The 19,155-nt window shown below is 41.7% G+C and overlaps 1 protein-coding gene across 1 annotated transcript in view; it reads left to right on the forward strand.

Moving 5' to 3' along the window:
* The window catches only part of LOC143974345 (hippocampus abundant transcript 1 protein-like), a 72,670-nt gene that overhangs the window by 29,236 nt on the left and 24,279 nt on the right, over positions 1-19,155 (forward strand). Inside the window, exons 7-9 of the mRNA XM_077475617.1 lie at positions 7,782-7,895; positions 17,229-17,300; positions 17,606-17,718. Coding sequence (XP_077331743.1) covers positions 7,782-7,895; positions 17,229-17,300; positions 17,606-17,718 — 299 coding nt within the window. The remainder of the gene's footprint in view (positions 1-7,781; positions 7,896-17,228; positions 17,301-17,605; positions 17,719-19,155) is intronic.

Raw genomic sequence — 19,155 nt, forward strand, 5'->3', positions numbered from 1 at the left:
TTGAATCTCATATTGAGAGTTGACAGCAACAGATTCCAAATGCAAATAGCACACTTGAAATGAACTCTGGACCTTTTATTTGCTCCGTGTAAATGGGATAATGAGGGATTAACACACACCTGGCCATGGAACAGCTGAACAGCCAATTGTCCCATTACTTTTGGTCCCTTTAAAAAGTGTGAGGCACATATACAAACTGTTGTAATTCCTACACCGTTCAACTGATGTGGATGTAAATACCCTCAAATTAAATCTGAAAGTCTGCAGTTAAAGCACATCTTGTTTGTTTCATTTCAAATCCCTTGTGGTGATGTATATAGACAAAAAGATTAGAATTGTGTTGATGTCCCAATATTTATGGACCTGACTGTATATCATCGTACCTAGAAGGCCTACATCAACATGTGTGAGGAGAGGATGGCATCCGCGCTCCTTTTCTATATCCAGGGTCCTGATGTTTCTCCAGCAAGGAGTAGACCAGAATCTGGCTTTGAGCACCATTAAGGGACAAATTTCAGCTTTGGCTGTCTTTTTTTTTTTTTTTTTTTCAGCGACCCCTGGCGTCTCCCTCTAGTGAGCGCTTTTTTGTTCAAGGGGTCAGTCATGTAGTTCCTCCGGTGCGTCCACCGTTACCTCCATGGGATCTGAACCTGGTGTTATCGTCGCTGCAAAAACAGCCATTTGAAAATATTAGGGAGATCCCTCTGTTGCCTCTTTCCCAGAAAGTGGTCTTTTTAGTGGCCATTGCATCAGCCAGGAGGGATTGATTTCGTAACTGACGGCCTTGTCCTGCAAGGCGCTCTATCTGGTTATCCACAAGGATAAGGTGATGTGTCCGCAACCTTCTTTTCTGCCGAAGGTGGTCTCTGCGTTTCCCATCAATGAGGACATTGTGTTGCAATCTCTGTGTCCTAAGACGACACATTCTAAGGAGGTGGCCTACCATTCCCTGGACGTGGTTTGGGCTCTGAATGTGTATTTGTCTGCCACAGCTCCCTTCCGGAAGTCAGGCTCGCTGTTTGTTTTGTTGGCTGGTCCAAAGAAAGGCATGGCGGTCTCGTCGGCCACCATTTCCAGGTGGATCAGGCAGATTGTAGTACAAGCCTACGCCTTGAAGGGGAAGGTGCCCCCCTTTCCAGTCACAGCCCACTCCACCAGGGCAATCGGAACGTCTTGGGCCTTTCCCACATGTTTACAAAGTTCTACAAGGTAGATGTCAGTGCATCGGCTGATGCCTGTTTTGGCCACAAAGTTTTGCAGGCGGCTGTATAGTTGCAATTTTTCCTTTTTTCCATTTTTTATTATTATTATTTTTTTTTGGGGTAAAAACGCAGTACTTTTAATGCACTGTTGCATTAGTTACCGCAGTATTTGGTGCTGTTTGGGGGTAGTGCTTCTCTGTTGAGGAGCACCCTGTTTTTTGTGGTGGTTTTTTCCACATACTGTTTTTTTTTTTTTTTTTTTTTTTTTTTTTTTGTAGGTAAAGTTATACTATTTCCCACTTGCCATGGTGGATGAAGTTTTTATGCTGTTTTGGCACTGCTTGGGGATGTCCCAATGGCTAAGAGAGGAGCAGTCAGTGAGTCAGTGTCAGTCAGTGAATATAAGAGGAAATACGATTTTTTTGTACTCACCGTAAAATCCTTTTCTCTGTAATTCACTAACTGAAACAGCACCCGCCACTCCTAATTTTCTTTACGTTATACTGATTGTTGACGTACTGATGGCTGCATGGCAGGTTGGGGCATAAAAGCTCACCGACCACCTCTGGAGCTGAGGTACATTGTGGCCGGCCCAGCGCGTAGCTCTGACCTGCACACGCTCACTGGCCAGGCTGGAGAGACTACAAGGATAAGGGTATCCAGTCTGTCACCCAGCCGGCTGTTGATAGCAGATCACAGGATCTTTAATCTTGTGGAAAAAGCAAAGCTTCTGCAGAAAAAAAAAAAGACCAATTGGCCTGTCAGGGTTCCTAGGTCCTTCTTCACTAGGCAAAATAAAACTGGCTGCATGGCAGGCTGGAGGGTTGTTACCTAAGGGACCGCCCCTTGGACGGAACTAAAAGTTCTGTGTTTTTCATAACATGTTATTCCTAGTATTCTCCTAAAGGTGGTGTAACAACCCAATGGCTAAGAGAGGAGCTGTGTCAGTCGGTGAATTACAGAGAAAAGGATTTTAGGGCGAGTACAAAAAAAATCCTATTTTTTGTAGGTGCTGGCTGATTTTCTTTGATCGCTTGGCAATGCTACCTTTAGGTAAACATGACATGCGATTAAATACAGCCACTTCCATTGCCAACATAATTCTGAAAATGCAAGTAGATTACCTGGTATGATGACCCTCTGAATCTGTTACATTCTGAATTACTCAGCTGGAAGTCAGGAAAATTGTTGGAAAGTCAGAATTCCTTATCTGCATTTGATCTAGGTTAGTGACTCAGAGTATTTGTATTAGACTCGGAGGATTGACATGACAGACTGTCATTTAGCATTTTCAGCAGAGCATAGCAATGTTAGGTAAAAAAGATCCGCCAACAGTACTCGCCTAAATTAAATCTTTCACTGAAATCCTACTTGTACGTTTAATTTTTGGTTTATCTCTTAAAAATATTACACTCGCCCAGACTAAGACATCAAGGGGGAGATTTGCTAAAACTGGTGCACACAGAATCTGGTGTAACTGTGTATTGTAACAAAAAGGCTTCTAACTCCAACTTGTTCAATTAGGCTTTAACAATAAAACCTGGAAGCTGATTGGTTACAATGCAAAGCTGCAGCAGATCCTGTGTGACCCAGTTTTAGAAAATCTCCCCGATGATCCAATGATGTCTGAGTGCTAGTTCACACCAGATGGAGTCCAGTGCATGTGTTTTTTTTTGTTTTGTTTTTTTTTCTGCATCAAAAATGCATGGAAAGTAGGTTATATGGTTTTCAATGGCATAGTTTACACCAGTGCTTACAGTTCATGTGCACTGCCCTGGAACGCACATGTCCTTGTTTAAGGTTAAGAGAAAACTGGAAAAAAATGCACTGGACGGTATCAAAAAATGCACCGGAACACATCAAAAACGAACATGGAGAAAGGCATCTGGAACGCAGGCATCCTGCTTACCATGGTGTGAACTGGCCCTTATGCCCCGTACACACGAGAGGACTTATGTCCGACAGACTTCCAAAGGAGTTCCGACGGAGTTCTGACAGACTTTTCGGCCGAACGGACTTGGCCACACACGATCACACTAAACTCCGACTGATTCGAACGTGATGACGTACGACCCGACTCGAATACGGAAGTTCATAGCCAGTAGCCAATAGCTGCCCTAGCGTCGGTTTTAGTCCGTCGGAGTAGCATACACACGAGCGGAGTTTTCGAAGGGGACCGGGTCCGGCGGAGTTCCTTCGGGAAAATTTGAAGCATGCTTCATTTCTAAAGTCCGTCAGACTTTGGCGAATCAAAAGTCCGTTGCAGCCCACACACGATCGGATAGTCTGACGGACTCGGTCCTTCGGACTTTGGATGTTGAAAAGTCCGCTCGTGTGTACGGGGCATAAGTGCTAGTTCACACCAGATGCAGTTGCGTGTGCTTTTTTTCTGCACTAACAATGCATGCACAGCGTTTTTCCATGTATTCCAATGGCTCTAGTTCACACCAGTGCAGTCAGTTTCCGGTCAGTTTCCGATGCAGAACTGAACTGTACTGGAACCTAGCAAATTGTATCAAAAACGCAATGGAATTGTGTGTGGTGAGAACTGTAAGCAAAAACTGATCCAGAACGTATTAGTGCATTTTTGTGGTGTGAACTGACCCTAAAAATGCATGCAGTGTTTTCCATGTATTCCAATGGCTCTAGTTCACACCAGTGCAGTCGGTTCTAGTCAGCTTCCGGAGCAGAAACTGACTACATTGGTGTGGACTAGAGCCATTGGAATATATGGAAAACACTGTGCATACATTAGTGCAGAAAAAAAAGTGCACAGAACTGCATCTGGTGTGAACTGGCCCTTAGTCTGAGTGAATGTAATACCTTAAGAGCTAAAATGAATGAGTTACCCCCAAAAAAGTAGAGGTTTGCCTTCTAAATAACACATTTCAAAGGTATTGTATATGATGCTGACGCTTTTCAAATCCCAATATCAGGGCAGTTGTCCAAAACAGCCTTATTTGAACTTCAAGAGTTTAATTTACTCGGAGTATAATAAAATATCATAATTAGTTTTTTCCAGTTTTTACTCCTGCTTTCATCCCAATCCCAATTGATTGTAAACCCTCAACCCTCAACCTTCACCTTGTAAAGAAACCCATTCAGACTAAAATCAAAATGAAAGGCAAAACATTTTGTGTATAGATATAAAAAAAAAAAAAAAAATGCCCCCCCCCCCCCCTTTGATAAGTGATCACATTTCTCTGTTCTCAGCTGCATAAGAGCTGGGGAGGAGAAAAAGCAGTACACTGAACTTGCACCCCCCAACATAGCTAGAGAACTGACCACACTGTGCTCTCCTGCTTAGTGTGGTCAGTTTTAATTGGGAAAGAAGAGAGGGACTGACAGAAACACCAGGGATTTCACATAAAGGAAGCAATAAAAAGAGAACAAGATACAGGTGCATCTAAAAAAAAAATTGGAATATCATCAAAAAGTTAATTTATTTCAGTAATCTAATTCAAAAAGTGAAACTCATATATTATATGGATTCTTTACGCACAGAGTGATACATTTCAAGCATTTCTTTCTTTCATTTTGATTATGGCTTACAGCTAGTGAAAACACAATTTAGTATCTCAGAAAATTTGAATATTGTGAAAAAGTTCAATATTGTAGGCTCATGGTTTTACATGGTGTCTAATCAGCTAATTAACTCAAAACACCTGTAAAGGTTTCCTGAGCCTTCAAATGATCTTTCGGTCAGATTCAGTAGGTTACACAATCATGGGGAAGACTGCTGACTTGACAGTTGTCCAGAAGACAGTCCTTGACACCCTGCACAAGAGGATAAAGTCATAAAAGGTCATTTCTAGAGAAGCTTGCAGTTCGCAGAGTGATATTAATGGAAAGTTGAATGAAAGGAAAAGATGTATTATAAAAAAGGTGCACAAGCAACAGAGGATTGTGATGCAAAGGCCATTCAAGAATTTGGGGGAGATTTACAAGGCGTGGACTAAGGCTGGTGTCAGTGCTTCAAGAGCCACTACACACCGACGTATCCAGGACATGGTGCTACAACTGTTTCATTCCTTGTGTGAAGCCACTCCTGAACCAGAGACCTCAGAAGTGTCTGACCTGGACTAAAGAGAAAAAAGACCGGACTCTTGCTCAGTGGTCCAAAGTCCTCTTATCGGATGAAAGTAAATTTTGCATTTCATTTGGAAATCGAGGTCGCAGAGTCTGGAGGAAGAATGGAGGGGCCACAGAATCCAAGTTGCATGAGGTCCACTGTGAAGTTTCCACAGTCAGTGATGATTTGGGGAGCCATGTAATTTGCTGGTGTCGGTCAACTGTGTTTTATCAAGTCCAAAGTCAGTGCAGGAAATTCTAGAGCACTTCATGGCTCCCTTTGCTGACCAGCTTTATGGATATGCTGTTTTCATTTTCCAGCAGGACTTGGCACCTGCCCACACTGTCAAAAGTACCAATACCCAGTTTAATGATCATGGTATTACTGTGCTTGATTAGCCAGCAAACTCGCCTGACCTAAATCCCATAGAGAATCTGTGGGGCATTGTCGAGGGGAAGATGAGACACCAGACCCAACAATGCAGATGAACTGAAGGCTGCTATCAAAGCAACCTGGGCTTCCATAACACCTCAGCAGTGCCACAGGCTGATCGCCTCCATGTCACGCCACATTGATGCAGTAATTCATGCAATGGGAGCCCCGACCAAGTATTGAGTGCATACTATACTACTGTACATGGACATACTTTTCAGTAAGGCAACATTTCTGTATTAAAAATCCTTATGTAATAATCACATTTTTCTGAGATACTGAATATGGGTTTTCACTAGCTGTAAGCCATAATCATATAAAAGAAATGCTTGAAATGTATTGCTCTGTGTGTAATGAATCTATCTATATAATATACAAGTTTTATTTATTTCAGGTACGTTTTATAGGGCTGTAAATTTTACACAGATCTCTCTCTTCCTCCAGTGTATCCATCCCCCACACACTAAGCACCTCCCAGGGACACACTTAACACTTAATCTCCCCTGGTGTTAACCCCTACCCTGCCAGTGACATTTATACTGTGACAGTGCATTTTTTTTTTTTTTTTTTTTTTAGCACTGGTCCTCAAAAAGTGTCACTTAGTGTCCAATTTGTCCGCCGCAATGTCCCGGTCCCACTAAAAATCACTTATTGCTGTCATTACTAGTAAAAACAATAAAAGAAATTAGAAGCCCCTAAATATATCCCATGGTCTGTAGACGCTATAATTTTTGCGCAAACCAATCAATATACACTTATTGCGATATATATATAAAAATTTTTACCAAAAATATGTAGTAGAATACATCTTGGCCTAAATTGATGAAGAAATTTGATTATTTAATGTTTTATAGCAGAAAGTAAAAAATATGTATTTTTTTTTTTCTTATTCCAAATTGTCTGTATTTTTTTGTTTAATAGCGCAAAAAATAAAAACCGCAGAGGTGATCAAATACCACCAAAAAAAAAGCTCTATTTGCGGGGAAAAAGGGACATCAATTTTATTTGGGTACAGCGTTGCAAGACCGCGCAATTGACAGTTAAAATAACGCAGTGCCTTTTTGCAAAAATTGGCCTGGTCAGGAAGTGGGTAAAACCTTCTGGAGCTGAAGTGGTCAAATGTTATCCATTACCCTGATTTTTATTTTTTTTGTAGCCTTGAAATTTGTTTTGTGTCCTTTTTTATACAGGAAATTTCTTCTCCTAATCTTTTGTCTCGTGGCATTCTTTGGAACAGAAAATTTGTGAATATCTCCAATAGAGAGACAGACAGGAAAAAAAAAAGATCCTGTTGAGATTCTACCTTTTGCATCACAAAAAGTTTTTGGCTGAAATTGAGCTTTAAATGGCAAAAAGTAGAATCGCATTTTTAGCGGAATAGCTCTTGATGGTTAGCAGTAGCTATAATTGTAGTCTAAATATTACCCTTGTAAAATAACCCTTAGAGGCCTCTTAGGACTAGAGTCGTAAAATGTCCTAGTCTAAATAAAGTTTCTCGGAATTGGTCATAACTGAATCAGGGGGCAAATGGGGACTATACACGTCTCAGGCGGTGTTTTCCTTGTTTTATAAAACAATCGGCTTAATGCCGAGAAGTAAATAATGGACGTGACATCTGTGATGGATTTAGGGAATATACAAATATGCAGATAGATATCGGGCAATACTTTCCAAAAGGATGTACTTGTTAGCGTTACACTTCCACCTATTCTATTTAGATTTGTGAAAGGTTTTTCTGGCGCCTTGTTAAGAGTTTCACGTGTGTTGTATGTCGCAAGCTTTGCTGATGTCAGTGAAAAGTGAATTTGACTGAAAATTTAATATCCGCTATGTTCTTTTACATTTTGTACATTGGTGATCCTTAAACAAATTTCTATTTCAAGTATGCCATATACCTACATACACATTTGTAAATGGTATAGAAGTATGCGTAAGATTCACTTTGTAAGCATGCTTTTAAACATAGAAAAAAAATCAATTTTTAGCATGAGAAAACTATGGGCTGAGAGGGTGAATCTGAAGTATTTTCCCAAGGGACATATTTTTAATTATAACTTATGTATTTCCTTTTTCAGTCGTTGAGAAAGGTTGGCCAGGATTCCACAGTACTCCTCATCTGTATAACGGTCTTTCTGTCTTACCTTCCTGAAGCTGGGCAGTACTCAAGTTTTTTTCTCTACTTGAGACAGGCAAGTATGAAAATTCCAGATTGATTGATTAAAAAAAAAAATATATATATATATATATATATATATATATATATATATATATATATATATATATATATATATATATATATATATATATATATATATATATATATATATATATATATTCTACACATACAGTGCCTTGAAAAAGTATTCATAGGTAAAACATAAACGTAAATTTATTTTATTAGGATTTTATGTGATAGACCGCCACAAAGTGGCACATAAGTGTGAAGTGGAAGGAAAATGATCAATGGTTTTCAATAAAAAAAAGAAAAACCTGAAAAGTGTAGCATGCATTTGTATTCAGCCCCCTTTACTAAAACCCCTAACTAAAATCTAGTGGAACAAATTGCCTTCAGAAGTCGCTTAATTTAGTAAATGGTTCACCTGTGTATAATTTAATCTCTGTATTAATACAGCTGTTCTGTCAAGCCCTCAGAGGTTTGTTAGAGAACCTTAGTGAACAAACAGCATCGTGAAGGCCAAGCAACACACCAGACAGGTCAGGGATAAAGTTGAAAAGTTTAAAGCAGGCTCCGGTTATAAAAAAAATCACAATCTTTGAACATTTGACAGAGCACAGTTCAATCCTGCAACCTACCAAGACAGGCCAGTCAAGGAGAGCATTAATGGGGGGAGCAGCCAAAAAGCCCATGGTAACTCTGGAGGAGCTGCAGAGATCAACAGCTCTGGTGGGAGAATCTGTCCACAGGACAACTATTAGTTGTGCATTCTACAAATTTTACTTTATAGAAGAGCGGCAAGAAGAAAGCCATAAGAAGTCCTATTTGCAGTTTACAAGAAGCCATGTGGGGGACACAGCAAACGTGTGAAAGAAGGTGCTCTGGTTAGATGAGACCAAAATTTTACTTTACTAACACTGCACATCACTCTGAACAGACCATCCCCACCGTGAAAGATAATGGTGACAGCATCATTTTGTGGGAATGCTTTTATTTGGCAGGGACAGGAAAGCTGGTCAGAGTTGATGGCAAGATGAATGTAACCAAATACAGGGCAATCTTAGAAGAAAACCTGTTAGAGCCTGGAAAAGACTTGAGACTGGGGCGGAAATTCACTTTCCAGCAAGGCAATGACCCAAAACATAGAGCCAGAGTTGCAATGGAATGGTTTAGATTAAAGCATATTCATGTTTTAGAATGGCCCAGTCAAGATCCAGACATGAATCCAATTGAGAATCTGTGGCAAGGCTTGAAAATTGCTGTTCACAGATGCTCTCCATCTCTAATCTGACAGAGCTTGAGAAGAGTGGGCAAAAATGTTCACTCTCCAGATGTGCAAAGCTGGTAGAGACATGCCCAAAAATACTTGCAGGTGTAATTGCGGCGAAAGGCGGTTCTTTAAAGTATTGTCTCGGGGGTTGAATACAAATGCACGCCACATTTTTCACGTATTTATTTGTAAAAAAAAAATTGAAAAGCATTTATCATTTTCCTTCCACTTCACAATTATGTGCTGCTTTGTGTTGGTCTATCACATAAAATTCTACTTAAAATACATTTACGCTTTTGGTTGTAACATGACAAAATGTGGAAAATTTCAAGAGGTATTAATACTTTTTCAAGGCACTGTATTTGCTTGAAAGTTTTCATGTACAGTATGTCACAAAAGTGAATACACCCCTCACATTTTTTGTAATTATTTTTTTTATTATTAGTTTTTTAATATCTTTTCATGTGACAACACTGAAGAAATGACACTTTGCTACAATGTGAAGTAGTGAGTGTACAGCTTGTATAACAGTGTAAATTTTCCGTCCCCTCAAAATAACTCAACACACAACCATTAACCACTTAAGGACTAACCCACTTTCTAAGATTTGTTGTTTACAAGTTTATTTTGCTAGAAAATTACTTAGAACCCCCAAACATTATACATTTTTTTCCCCTAACACCCTAGAGAATAAAATGGCGTAGAATAAATAAAATGGCGGTCGTTGCAATACTTTCTGTCATACCATATTTGAGCAGCGGTCTTACAAGCGCACTTTTTTGGGGAAAAAAATACTTTTTTGAATTAAAAAATAAGACAACAGTAAAGTTAGCCCATTTTTTTTTTTTTATATTGTGAAAGATAATATTACGCCGAGTTAATTTATACCTAACATGTCACGCTTCAAAATTGCGCCTGCTCGTGGAATGACGACAAACTTTTACCCTTAAAAATCTCATTGGCGACGTTTAAAATATTCTACAGGTTGCATGTTTTGAGTTACAGAGGAGGTCTGGGGCTAGAATTATTGCTCTCTCTCCCGATTGTGGCGATACCTCACACGTGTGGTTTGAACACCGCTTTCATATACCGGCGCTACTCATGTATGTGTTCGCTTTTGCGTGCAAGCTCGATGGGGCCCGTTATAAATATAAATATTTTTTTTCTTATTTTTACTTTTACACTGTTTAAAAAAAAAATCACTTTTATTTCTTCTTTTTATTTCTTACAAGGAACGTAAACATCCCTTGTAATAGAAAAAATCATGACAGGACCTCTTAAATATGAGATCTGGGGGTTAAAAAGACCTCAGATCTCATATTTAGACTAAAATGCAATAGAATAAAAAAAAAATTTAGTCATTTAAAAAAAAGGCCTTTTTATGAGCTGTGGGCGGGCCATCTTCCCCTCACTCATCTCCATACTGAGCCAGCAAGAGGACGTGATTGTCTCCGCCGCTGCAGACTTCTCCAGATCGCCACCGATAAGTGATCTCATGGCGAATCCGCCGCAGAGACCACTTTTATCTTGTAGTGGGACCGCTCGCTGAAAAGGAGGATACTGGGATTATGGCAGCTGTAGAATTAAAAAATGTCACTGTGGAGGTACAAAACAGGGCCATTGGGGCATACCATGCCCAAGTGGTGCACATAACCATGTGCATAACAGCTTAAAACTCTCACCTTGTATCTCAAAACTAAATGTATCTAACTATAGTTAAAACTAACTGGAGACGGGTGAAACAACATATCTAGTACCCAGTTTCAACATGATAGGATAGTGACAGGATATATCTATTCTTTTATGACCTCTCATCCCTCTTTTATATGTCTGAGTCGGACGTTGCAAGGACATCTAGGGTCGAGTGAAACACCACCACCCAACCGGGGCATGGACCCCAACACTCAACAGGGCAAGGGAGATATTCCGGTTATCTAACCAGGGCAGCCCCCAACAGGCTGATCATCTGTTGTGGACTCTGAGTCTGAATTTTATTAACTTGCCCCAGTTGCAACTAGTGGTTGAAGTGGGTAATCCCATATGTCTTCGCTGTCCAGCTCCCGCTCCTCCGCCCGCTACAGGTCCCGCAACCCATCCAATCTAACGTGAATGGATGGCAGAAGTGCCTGGTATATTTGAGATAGTGGCTTAGAAAGATTAGTATAATTTAGTAGAGTTTTGAGATCGTCATGCTCCACCCGGAGGTGAACAGATTTAAATTTCAAGCTAAAGGCGTGACAGAGCTGCAGGAACCTGAAAAATAAAGAATTTGGGAGTTGGAATTTTGTGTTTCAGTATGTCAAAGGTAAACGACCCCAAACCATCGCAAATATCCTTCAAGTATTTGATGCCCTTGCCGGCCCACAGGCCAGGGTCTTGTAAAGAGTGAAATTCCCTCAGCCTGGGATTACGCTAAAGAGGTCTATTAGGGGACCATATGTCTTTCACCAGGTTAGGTTTTGTTACTGTGTGCCAAGCCCTGACAACCACTTTAATAGCGCGTGTTAAGAGTATCAATGATCCCTCTATCCCCCTGATATTTGGGTATTCTGAGGGGAAGAGAAGGAAGGATAAAAACACTGTCCAGCAAGAAAAACAATGTAGGTAATCAATTAATAGTATGCATAACTCCCTACTGCCTGACCTACTGTATCCCCAACTGTTTCAATCCCAAAACTTGATAGTAGAAAACACCTACTTGAGGCTCAGAGTTCCAGGGGAATTCCCAGCTCATGTGCAACCTGTAACTGTAGCTGAAATTGGGGGGGACACGTATCCCTTCACGGTTAGAGGGACTGGGTGGGAATTCTTCCAGATATATGGAGATCACCAGGTCCTCTGCTTAAAACAATCAGACTGTGGGGATCAAGTGTGGAACTTGTGTCCATGCATCATGGAGGTGGCTCCAGTGCTTACCGGATGCTTGGTAGGATAGAGCAAACAATGATATGGGGGATCCGTGCATTGAATAACTGTGGGAAGAGCCTTTGAATGCAAGTTGGTCAGCCAGTCGTCTGCATCCGCTGAGATGTCAAAGAACCGGATAGTTCCATCGTGTTGAACCCGCAAGTGGCTAGGGTAGAGCATGCTATATTTCAGGGCTCATCAAACCCCAGGCGCCAGGTCGCCATGGAGACCAGAAACCGCACCCTGGCGCCTAGACTGCCACCAGCCCACTCTCTGCAACTCCTGATGCCCCAGACATGCAGTGCTATGATATTTAACACTGACCGCCGTTCCTCCTCCGTGTGTGTGTGTGTGTGTGTGTGTGTGTGTGTGTGTGTGTGTGTGTGTGTGTGTGTGTGTGTGTGTGTGTGTGAAACTGACAGGAATTGAGCTTGACATCGGGGGTGAGCGGGACCCAGCCGCTATCAAACACCAGCCAATGGGATGGGATCTGGACGGGCCACTACATGTGTGGCTCCGCCCCTTTTCTTAAGCAGCCCAATCATTGGTTGGTGTTTTGATAGCTGCTGGGTCCCGCCCACTCTGGCTGGGTCCCACCCCCGACATTAAGCTCAATTCTGACAGCTCCTCTCTCCTCTGTTACTTGTCAGTTTCACTCACAGTTACACTCGGCTCAGTGTGAAACCTGCCAGTGCCACCAATCGGTGCCATCTGCCACCGCCAATCGGTGCCACTTGCCAGTGCCACCTGCTATAAGGGACTGCACTGTGTGCTGCAATTCAGCAATGGAGGTGGCATGTGTGGATGTGAGATCTTCGGTGGCTGACACTCTAGACTCTTTGTCATTCTCCCCCTTATTTTGTCAAGGTCCTTCCTTATAAGATTACACACTTCAGCAAGATGGTCAATGCACACCAGCAGATCCTACTCTGCTCAATTGCAGCAAGGATCATGGCAGTGCTGTCCAGAGGCAGCAGGGGCCGGCTCCTCCATCACAAGGACCCATCTCCAAATCCGTTAAAGCCTGAAGTTGACGGACCAGTGTGGGATCCAACTACGGGGAAAGGGGCCGTAGTAGGTGGATTGGTGAATTAACCTTAGTGGCTTTGAAGTTCTCCCCCCCCCCCCCTTTTCGAGGAGGAGGACATCTGTTAAGGCTCCAGATCTTAACAGAGGGCAGTTCTCAGGGCCCAGGTCAGCGGTCAGGAGGATACTAGGGGTAGACCCAAGCGACTGCAGGTATTGAGCCCCGGGAGGTCACCAGCAGCCCTCCACCCTCCATTAAGTCCGCAGGTAGTGGCAGTCTAGTGAGGAGGGCTTGCGGGGGTTACCAGGCAGAAAAGGCCCAGAGAGCTGAGATAGAGGCAGAAGGATGTTAAGGATGCTGGGCTCCAGGACTCCTCAGCCAGCCCACACAAGCAGTCTCTGCCAGGTAACTTAATAATTTTCAGCAGGAAGGTGGAGGGATGGTGGGGTGGCTGAGAGCAGCAGTGTCCACGCTCCCGGGCCCAGTCCAGGCCGGGCACGGCGCTTCCCTGCTGGCCGGCAGCGTATGAACGTGAGGTAGGCGTCAGGCTTCACTAGGCCAGACTAGGCCGCGACGGGCGGTTTCAGAGGCCCAGTGGACCACTGGACCCCGCCAGGCACACAGAAGAGTGGGCCAGATAATGAGGGGGGTCCCCTACCTCACTGCCAGGCAAGGAACGGCTCCCTCCAGCAGGGTATAGGCTGGGAAGATGGCGCCGGCCACAGATGTGCAGAATCGATGGCTCCCTCGCTGGTCACAGGCAAAACCTTTGTAATATAGACACAGGCTGCAGCAGGACGTGTAGAGGAATATTCAGGCAGGTAATCTGGCTGGTTTTTGATGTTTAAATTCACGGATGGCTGAGGATGGAGTCTAGGATTCCTGGAGCTCATCACTAACACGTCCGCCACTCACATCCGGACACGCCCCCCTGCACTCACTACTTTACATTGTAGCAAAGTGTAATTTCTTCAGTGTTGTCACATGTAAAGATATAATAAAATATTTTCAAAAATGTGAGGGGTGTATTTACTTTTGTGAGATATGTATGTTTAATCAATGATGCAAAACAACTGTGTGTGTGTGTGTGTGTGTGTGCGCGCGTGTGTGCGCACGTGTGTGTGCGTGTGTATGTATGTATATATATATTGTGTGTATATAATTATAAAAATATTGTTTATTTCCTAAGCTTGGGTAAAAGAGAAAAAATTGTCAAACAAAGCCAAATAAAATTCCCAGCTCAATTTGTGAACCAGCCTGCAACCAAATGAATTCTCCTGTCAACAGTTTGCACGCATTTGCAAATACATGAGTAACAAACAAAATGACCCCTGCCCCCAGCTGTAACTGGAGCACATGGAAGGGCACTTCACATCCACCCTGGATTGCCTGCAGTCCTAACTCTAAATTTATGAGAGTCTCCACAGTGGAAGCACATATATTCATTCTATCTATCCATTAGAATGTGTGTGCTTCCACTGTGGAGACTCGTAAATTTACAGGAGTTAGGACTGCAGGTAATACAGGATACTCTGAAGTGGCCTTGCAGCTTACGCATGCATTTACAAATGTGTACAAACTAAACCCCTGTTTTTAACGCATACTGTTAGAATAATTTGGTTGGTAAGCAGACTGGTTGGTGAGTTGAGCTGGGAATTTCTCTGGTTTTGTCTCAAAAACATGAGTAAGAAGCAGAGCCACTTTACGGCACCCCAATATAATCTGCAGTCCTAAAATTTTTGACAACCTCCATAGTAGAAGCACATGCAATAATGGATAGATAGAGGGGACAGTAAGCCTGGAGGAAGCCCATGCCTCCTTAAAGGTATAGGGGCACACTGGACACCCAGCATATAGCACAATGGCAGGTGTCCACTGCATGCTCTCACCCCTTTGTTTGACATTCATCGCCTCTTCCATGGGCTCCTTGCTGTGATGGAAAAGTGGTACTGTGCTACAAATATATAAGTGTCCTGCAGGGTTTTACATATGCAAAAAGATTGTAGCTGCCCCTACAAATTACTTCCACCCATAGGGAGAGTAAAACTTAGAAAAAAAGGAAAAAGTAGGAATGGCGCTGCCCTCTAATTTGCTAAGGAGAAAAAAATTTAACTATCAAGATAATTTGTATTTGTAATAAGTAAAAATGAAATGTAAAAAAATAGGAACAATATATTTGTCTTACACCAAGGTGCAGTTATAGGTGGGGACAGTGGTAATTTTTTTTTTTTGTAGCCTGTATCAGTTTTAGGCAAGTTGCTGAAATGTTTATTTCATTAAATGCTCGATATACAGTGCCTTGCGAAAGTTTTCAGCCCCCTTGAACTTTTCAACCTTTTGCCACATTTCAGGCTTCAAACATAAAGATATAAAATTTAAATTTTTTTGTGAAGAATCACCAAGTGGGACACAATTGTGAAGTGGAACGAAATCTATTGGATATTTTAAACTTTTTTAGCAAATAAAAAACTGAAAAGTGGTGCGTGCAAAATTATTCGGCCCCTTTACTTTCAGTGCAGCAAACTCACTCCAGAAGTTCAGCGAGGATCTCTGAATGATCCAATGTTGTCCTAAATGACTGATGGTGATAAATAGAATGCACCTGCTCTGTGATAGTCTCAGGGTTCTGTTGAAAGCGCAGAGAGCATCATGAAGACCAAGGAACACACCAGGCAGGTCCGTAATACTGTTGTGGAGAAGTTTAAAGCCGGATTTGGATACAAAAAGATTTCCCAAGCTTTAAACATCCCAAGGAGCACTGTGAAAGCGATCATTTTGAAATGGAAGGAGTATCAGACCACTGCAAATCTACCAAGACCTGGCCGTCCCTCTAAACTTTCAGCTCTGACAAGGAGAAGACTGATCAGAGATGCAGCCAAGAGGCCCATGATCACTCTGGATGAACTGCAGAGAACTACAGCTGAGGTGGGAGAGTCTGTCCATAGGACAATAATCAGTCATACGCTGCACAAATCTGGCCTTTATGGAAGAGTGGCAAGAAGAAAGCCATTTCTCAAAGATATCCATAAAAAGTCTCGTCTAAAGTTTGCCACAAGCCACCTGGGAGACACACCAAACATGTGGAAGAAGGTGCTCTGGTCAGATGAAACCAAAATCGAACTTTTTGCCCACAATGCAAAACGATATGTTTGGCGCAAAAGCAACACAGCTCATCACCCTCAACACACCATCCCCACTGTCAAACATGGTGGTGGCAGCATCATGGTTTGGGCCTGCTTTTCTTCAGCAGGGACAGGGAAGATGGTTAAAATTGAGGGGAAGATGGATGCAGCCAAATACAGGACCATTCTGGATGAAAACCTGTTGGAGTCTGCAAAAGACCTGAAACTGGGACGGAGATTTATCTTCCAACAAGACAATGATCCCAAACATACAGCAAAATCTACAAAGGAATGGTTCACAAATAAACATATCCAGGTGTTAGAATGGCCAAGTCAAAGTCCAGACCTGAATCCAATGGAGAATCTGTGGAAAGAGCTGAAAACTGCTGTTCACAAACGCTCTCCATCCAACCTCACTGAGCTCGAGCTGTTTTGCAAGGAAGAATGGGCAAGAATTTCAGTCTCTCGATGTGCAAAACTGATAGAGACATACCCCAAGCGACTTGCAGCTGTAATCGCAGCAAAAGGTGGCTCTACAAAGTATTAACGCAAGGGGGCCGAATAATTTTGCACGCCCCACTTTTCATTTTTTTATTAGTTAAAAAAGTTTCAAAAATCCAATAGATTTCGTTCCACTTCACAATTGTGTCCCACTTGTTGGTGATTCTTCACAAAAAATAAAAATTTTATATCTTTATGTTTGAAGCCTGAAATGTGGCAAAAGGTTGAAAAGTTCAAGGGGGCCGAATACAAGGCACTGTACAGTATATATAAAAATCTGTTATACTAGGATTGTTGTATCCAAAAAGCTAGTTCATGAGAAATTAGATAAATCAGCCAGACAAGACTATTATAGACTATTGTTTGAATTAGTCCAGAGACCAGTCAATCACATCAGTCATTAGGAAAAGCTTGTAAAGTTCTTTATTAATAATCAGTAAGAATCTTTAACTTGAAACCGAATCACAACTTACCTTTTGTAAATATATTTCAAATATCCCTGGCTCTTTTTCTTAACAGGTGATTGGCTTTTCATCAGAAACTGTGGCTACATTTATTGGTGTTGTTGGAATATTGTCTATTTTAGCTCAGGTAAGTTTTTTAATATGTGCCTTCAGTTGCTTTGTACTCATTCTGAATGTTGTCAGTTGTTGCACTTGGATAAAACTACCAGCAGTGCCTCTACCCTATATGAATACATTTGAGAAAGAACTGTATATAGTAAGAGCCCATATGTTACCTTTGACTTTAGTTGTGTTCCATCACTGTCTGGACATAAGCGCTACAAACAAAAACTAGAGCTCTTGCATTAATGTTCATGCCTGATTTTTTAAAATTGTTTTTTTTTTGTTTTTGCTGTGAAAAACTGTATCTTCTATCCTTTATTCTGTCTCCAGACTGTGGTGTTGGGTGTTCTCATGAGATCTATCGGTAATAAGAACACTATTCTCCTTGGGCTTGGCTTTCAGATCCTGCAGTTAGCTTGGTACGGCTTTGGCTCTCAGCAGTGGTGAGTGATAACAGATTCTATTTGTGGAAACCAACTAAAGTATGCATTTCTCTTATAGGTTGAGATACATAGAGTAAATCAATATTGTGTTTACAAATACAAAGTATTTTATTTTTAATACTATTTTATAGGTTTTTTTGTTTGTTTTTTAATCCATTTTTTTTTACCAGTGCGTATAGGGACAAAAGGAATTCAGTTATAGTTGGATTATGCTACTATCTACAGGATGTTTGGTAATTGGCAAACAGAAAAATTATAAACTACTAGCCTATGCATTGCCCCTTCTCGATCACCAGTATGCCTCATTTTATTTCTAGCGTTGCATAGAGTTGGGCATCTTTTCTTCAACAGTAAAAAATTTATTTTTCCCCAACCTTCTTTGCTTCATGATATTATTTAATCTGAGACTTTAATCAAGATATAGCACCTATCTGGATTGGTGTTTTCTCTGCACTAGCTTTGAAGGCTATATTTGCACCCCCCGCTGTACTGGGTGTGCAGAGCTAGCCTGGAATAAAATCTTTGGGACCTTTGGCATGGACCATAGGGTGAGTACATGGATTGAAAACTGGCAACAAGGGCGAGTTCAGAGGGTTCTGTGGAGGATGTGGAAACCTTGCAAAAATGAATGGGGTGGGCAACTACATGGCAAATGAGGTTCAATGTAGAAAAATGTAAAATAATGCATTTGGGTGGCAAAAATATGAATGCAATCTATACACTGGGTGGGGAACCTCTGTGGGGAATCCAGGAAAAGGATGGAAAAGGACCTGGGGATCCTAGTAGATGATAGGCTCAGCAATGGCATGCTATGCCAAGCTGCTGCTAACAAAGCAAAGAGAATATTGGCATACATTAAAAAGGGGATTAATTCCAGAGACAAAACGATAATTCTCCCGCTCTACAAGACTCTGGTCCGGCCGCACCTAGAGTATGCTGCCCGGTTCTGGCACCAGTCCTAAGGAAGGATGGTACTGGAAATGGAGTGAGTACAAAGAAGGGCAAAAAAGCGAATAAAAGGTCTGGAAGATATTAGTTATGAGGAAAAGCTGTGAGCACTGAACTTATTCTCTCTGGAGAAGAGACGCTTGAGATGAGATATGATTTCAATATACAAATACTGTACTGGTGACCCCACAATAGGGATAAAACTTTGTGGAAGGGAGTTTAGCAAGACTTGTGGCCACTCATTAAAATTAGAAGAAAAGAGGTCTAACCTTAAACTATGTAGAGGGTTCTTTACTGTAAGAGCTGCAGGAATGTAGAATTCCCTTCCACAGGTGGTGGTCTCAGCGGGGGGCATCGATGGTTTCAAGAAACTATTAGATAAGCACCTGAACAACCGCAACATACAGGGATATAAAATGTAATACTGACATATAATCACACATAGGTTGGACTTGATGAACGTGTGTCTTTTTTTTCTACCTCCCCTAA

This window comes from Lithobates pipiens, unplaced genomic scaffold, assembly GCF_037356315.1.
Source record: "Lithobates pipiens isolate NorthernLeopardFrog02 unplaced genomic scaffold, aLitPip1_a1.2 Scaffold_13, whole genome shotgun sequence".
NCBI classification, from domain to species: Eukaryota; Metazoa; Chordata; class Amphibia; order Anura; family Ranidae; genus Lithobates; species Lithobates pipiens.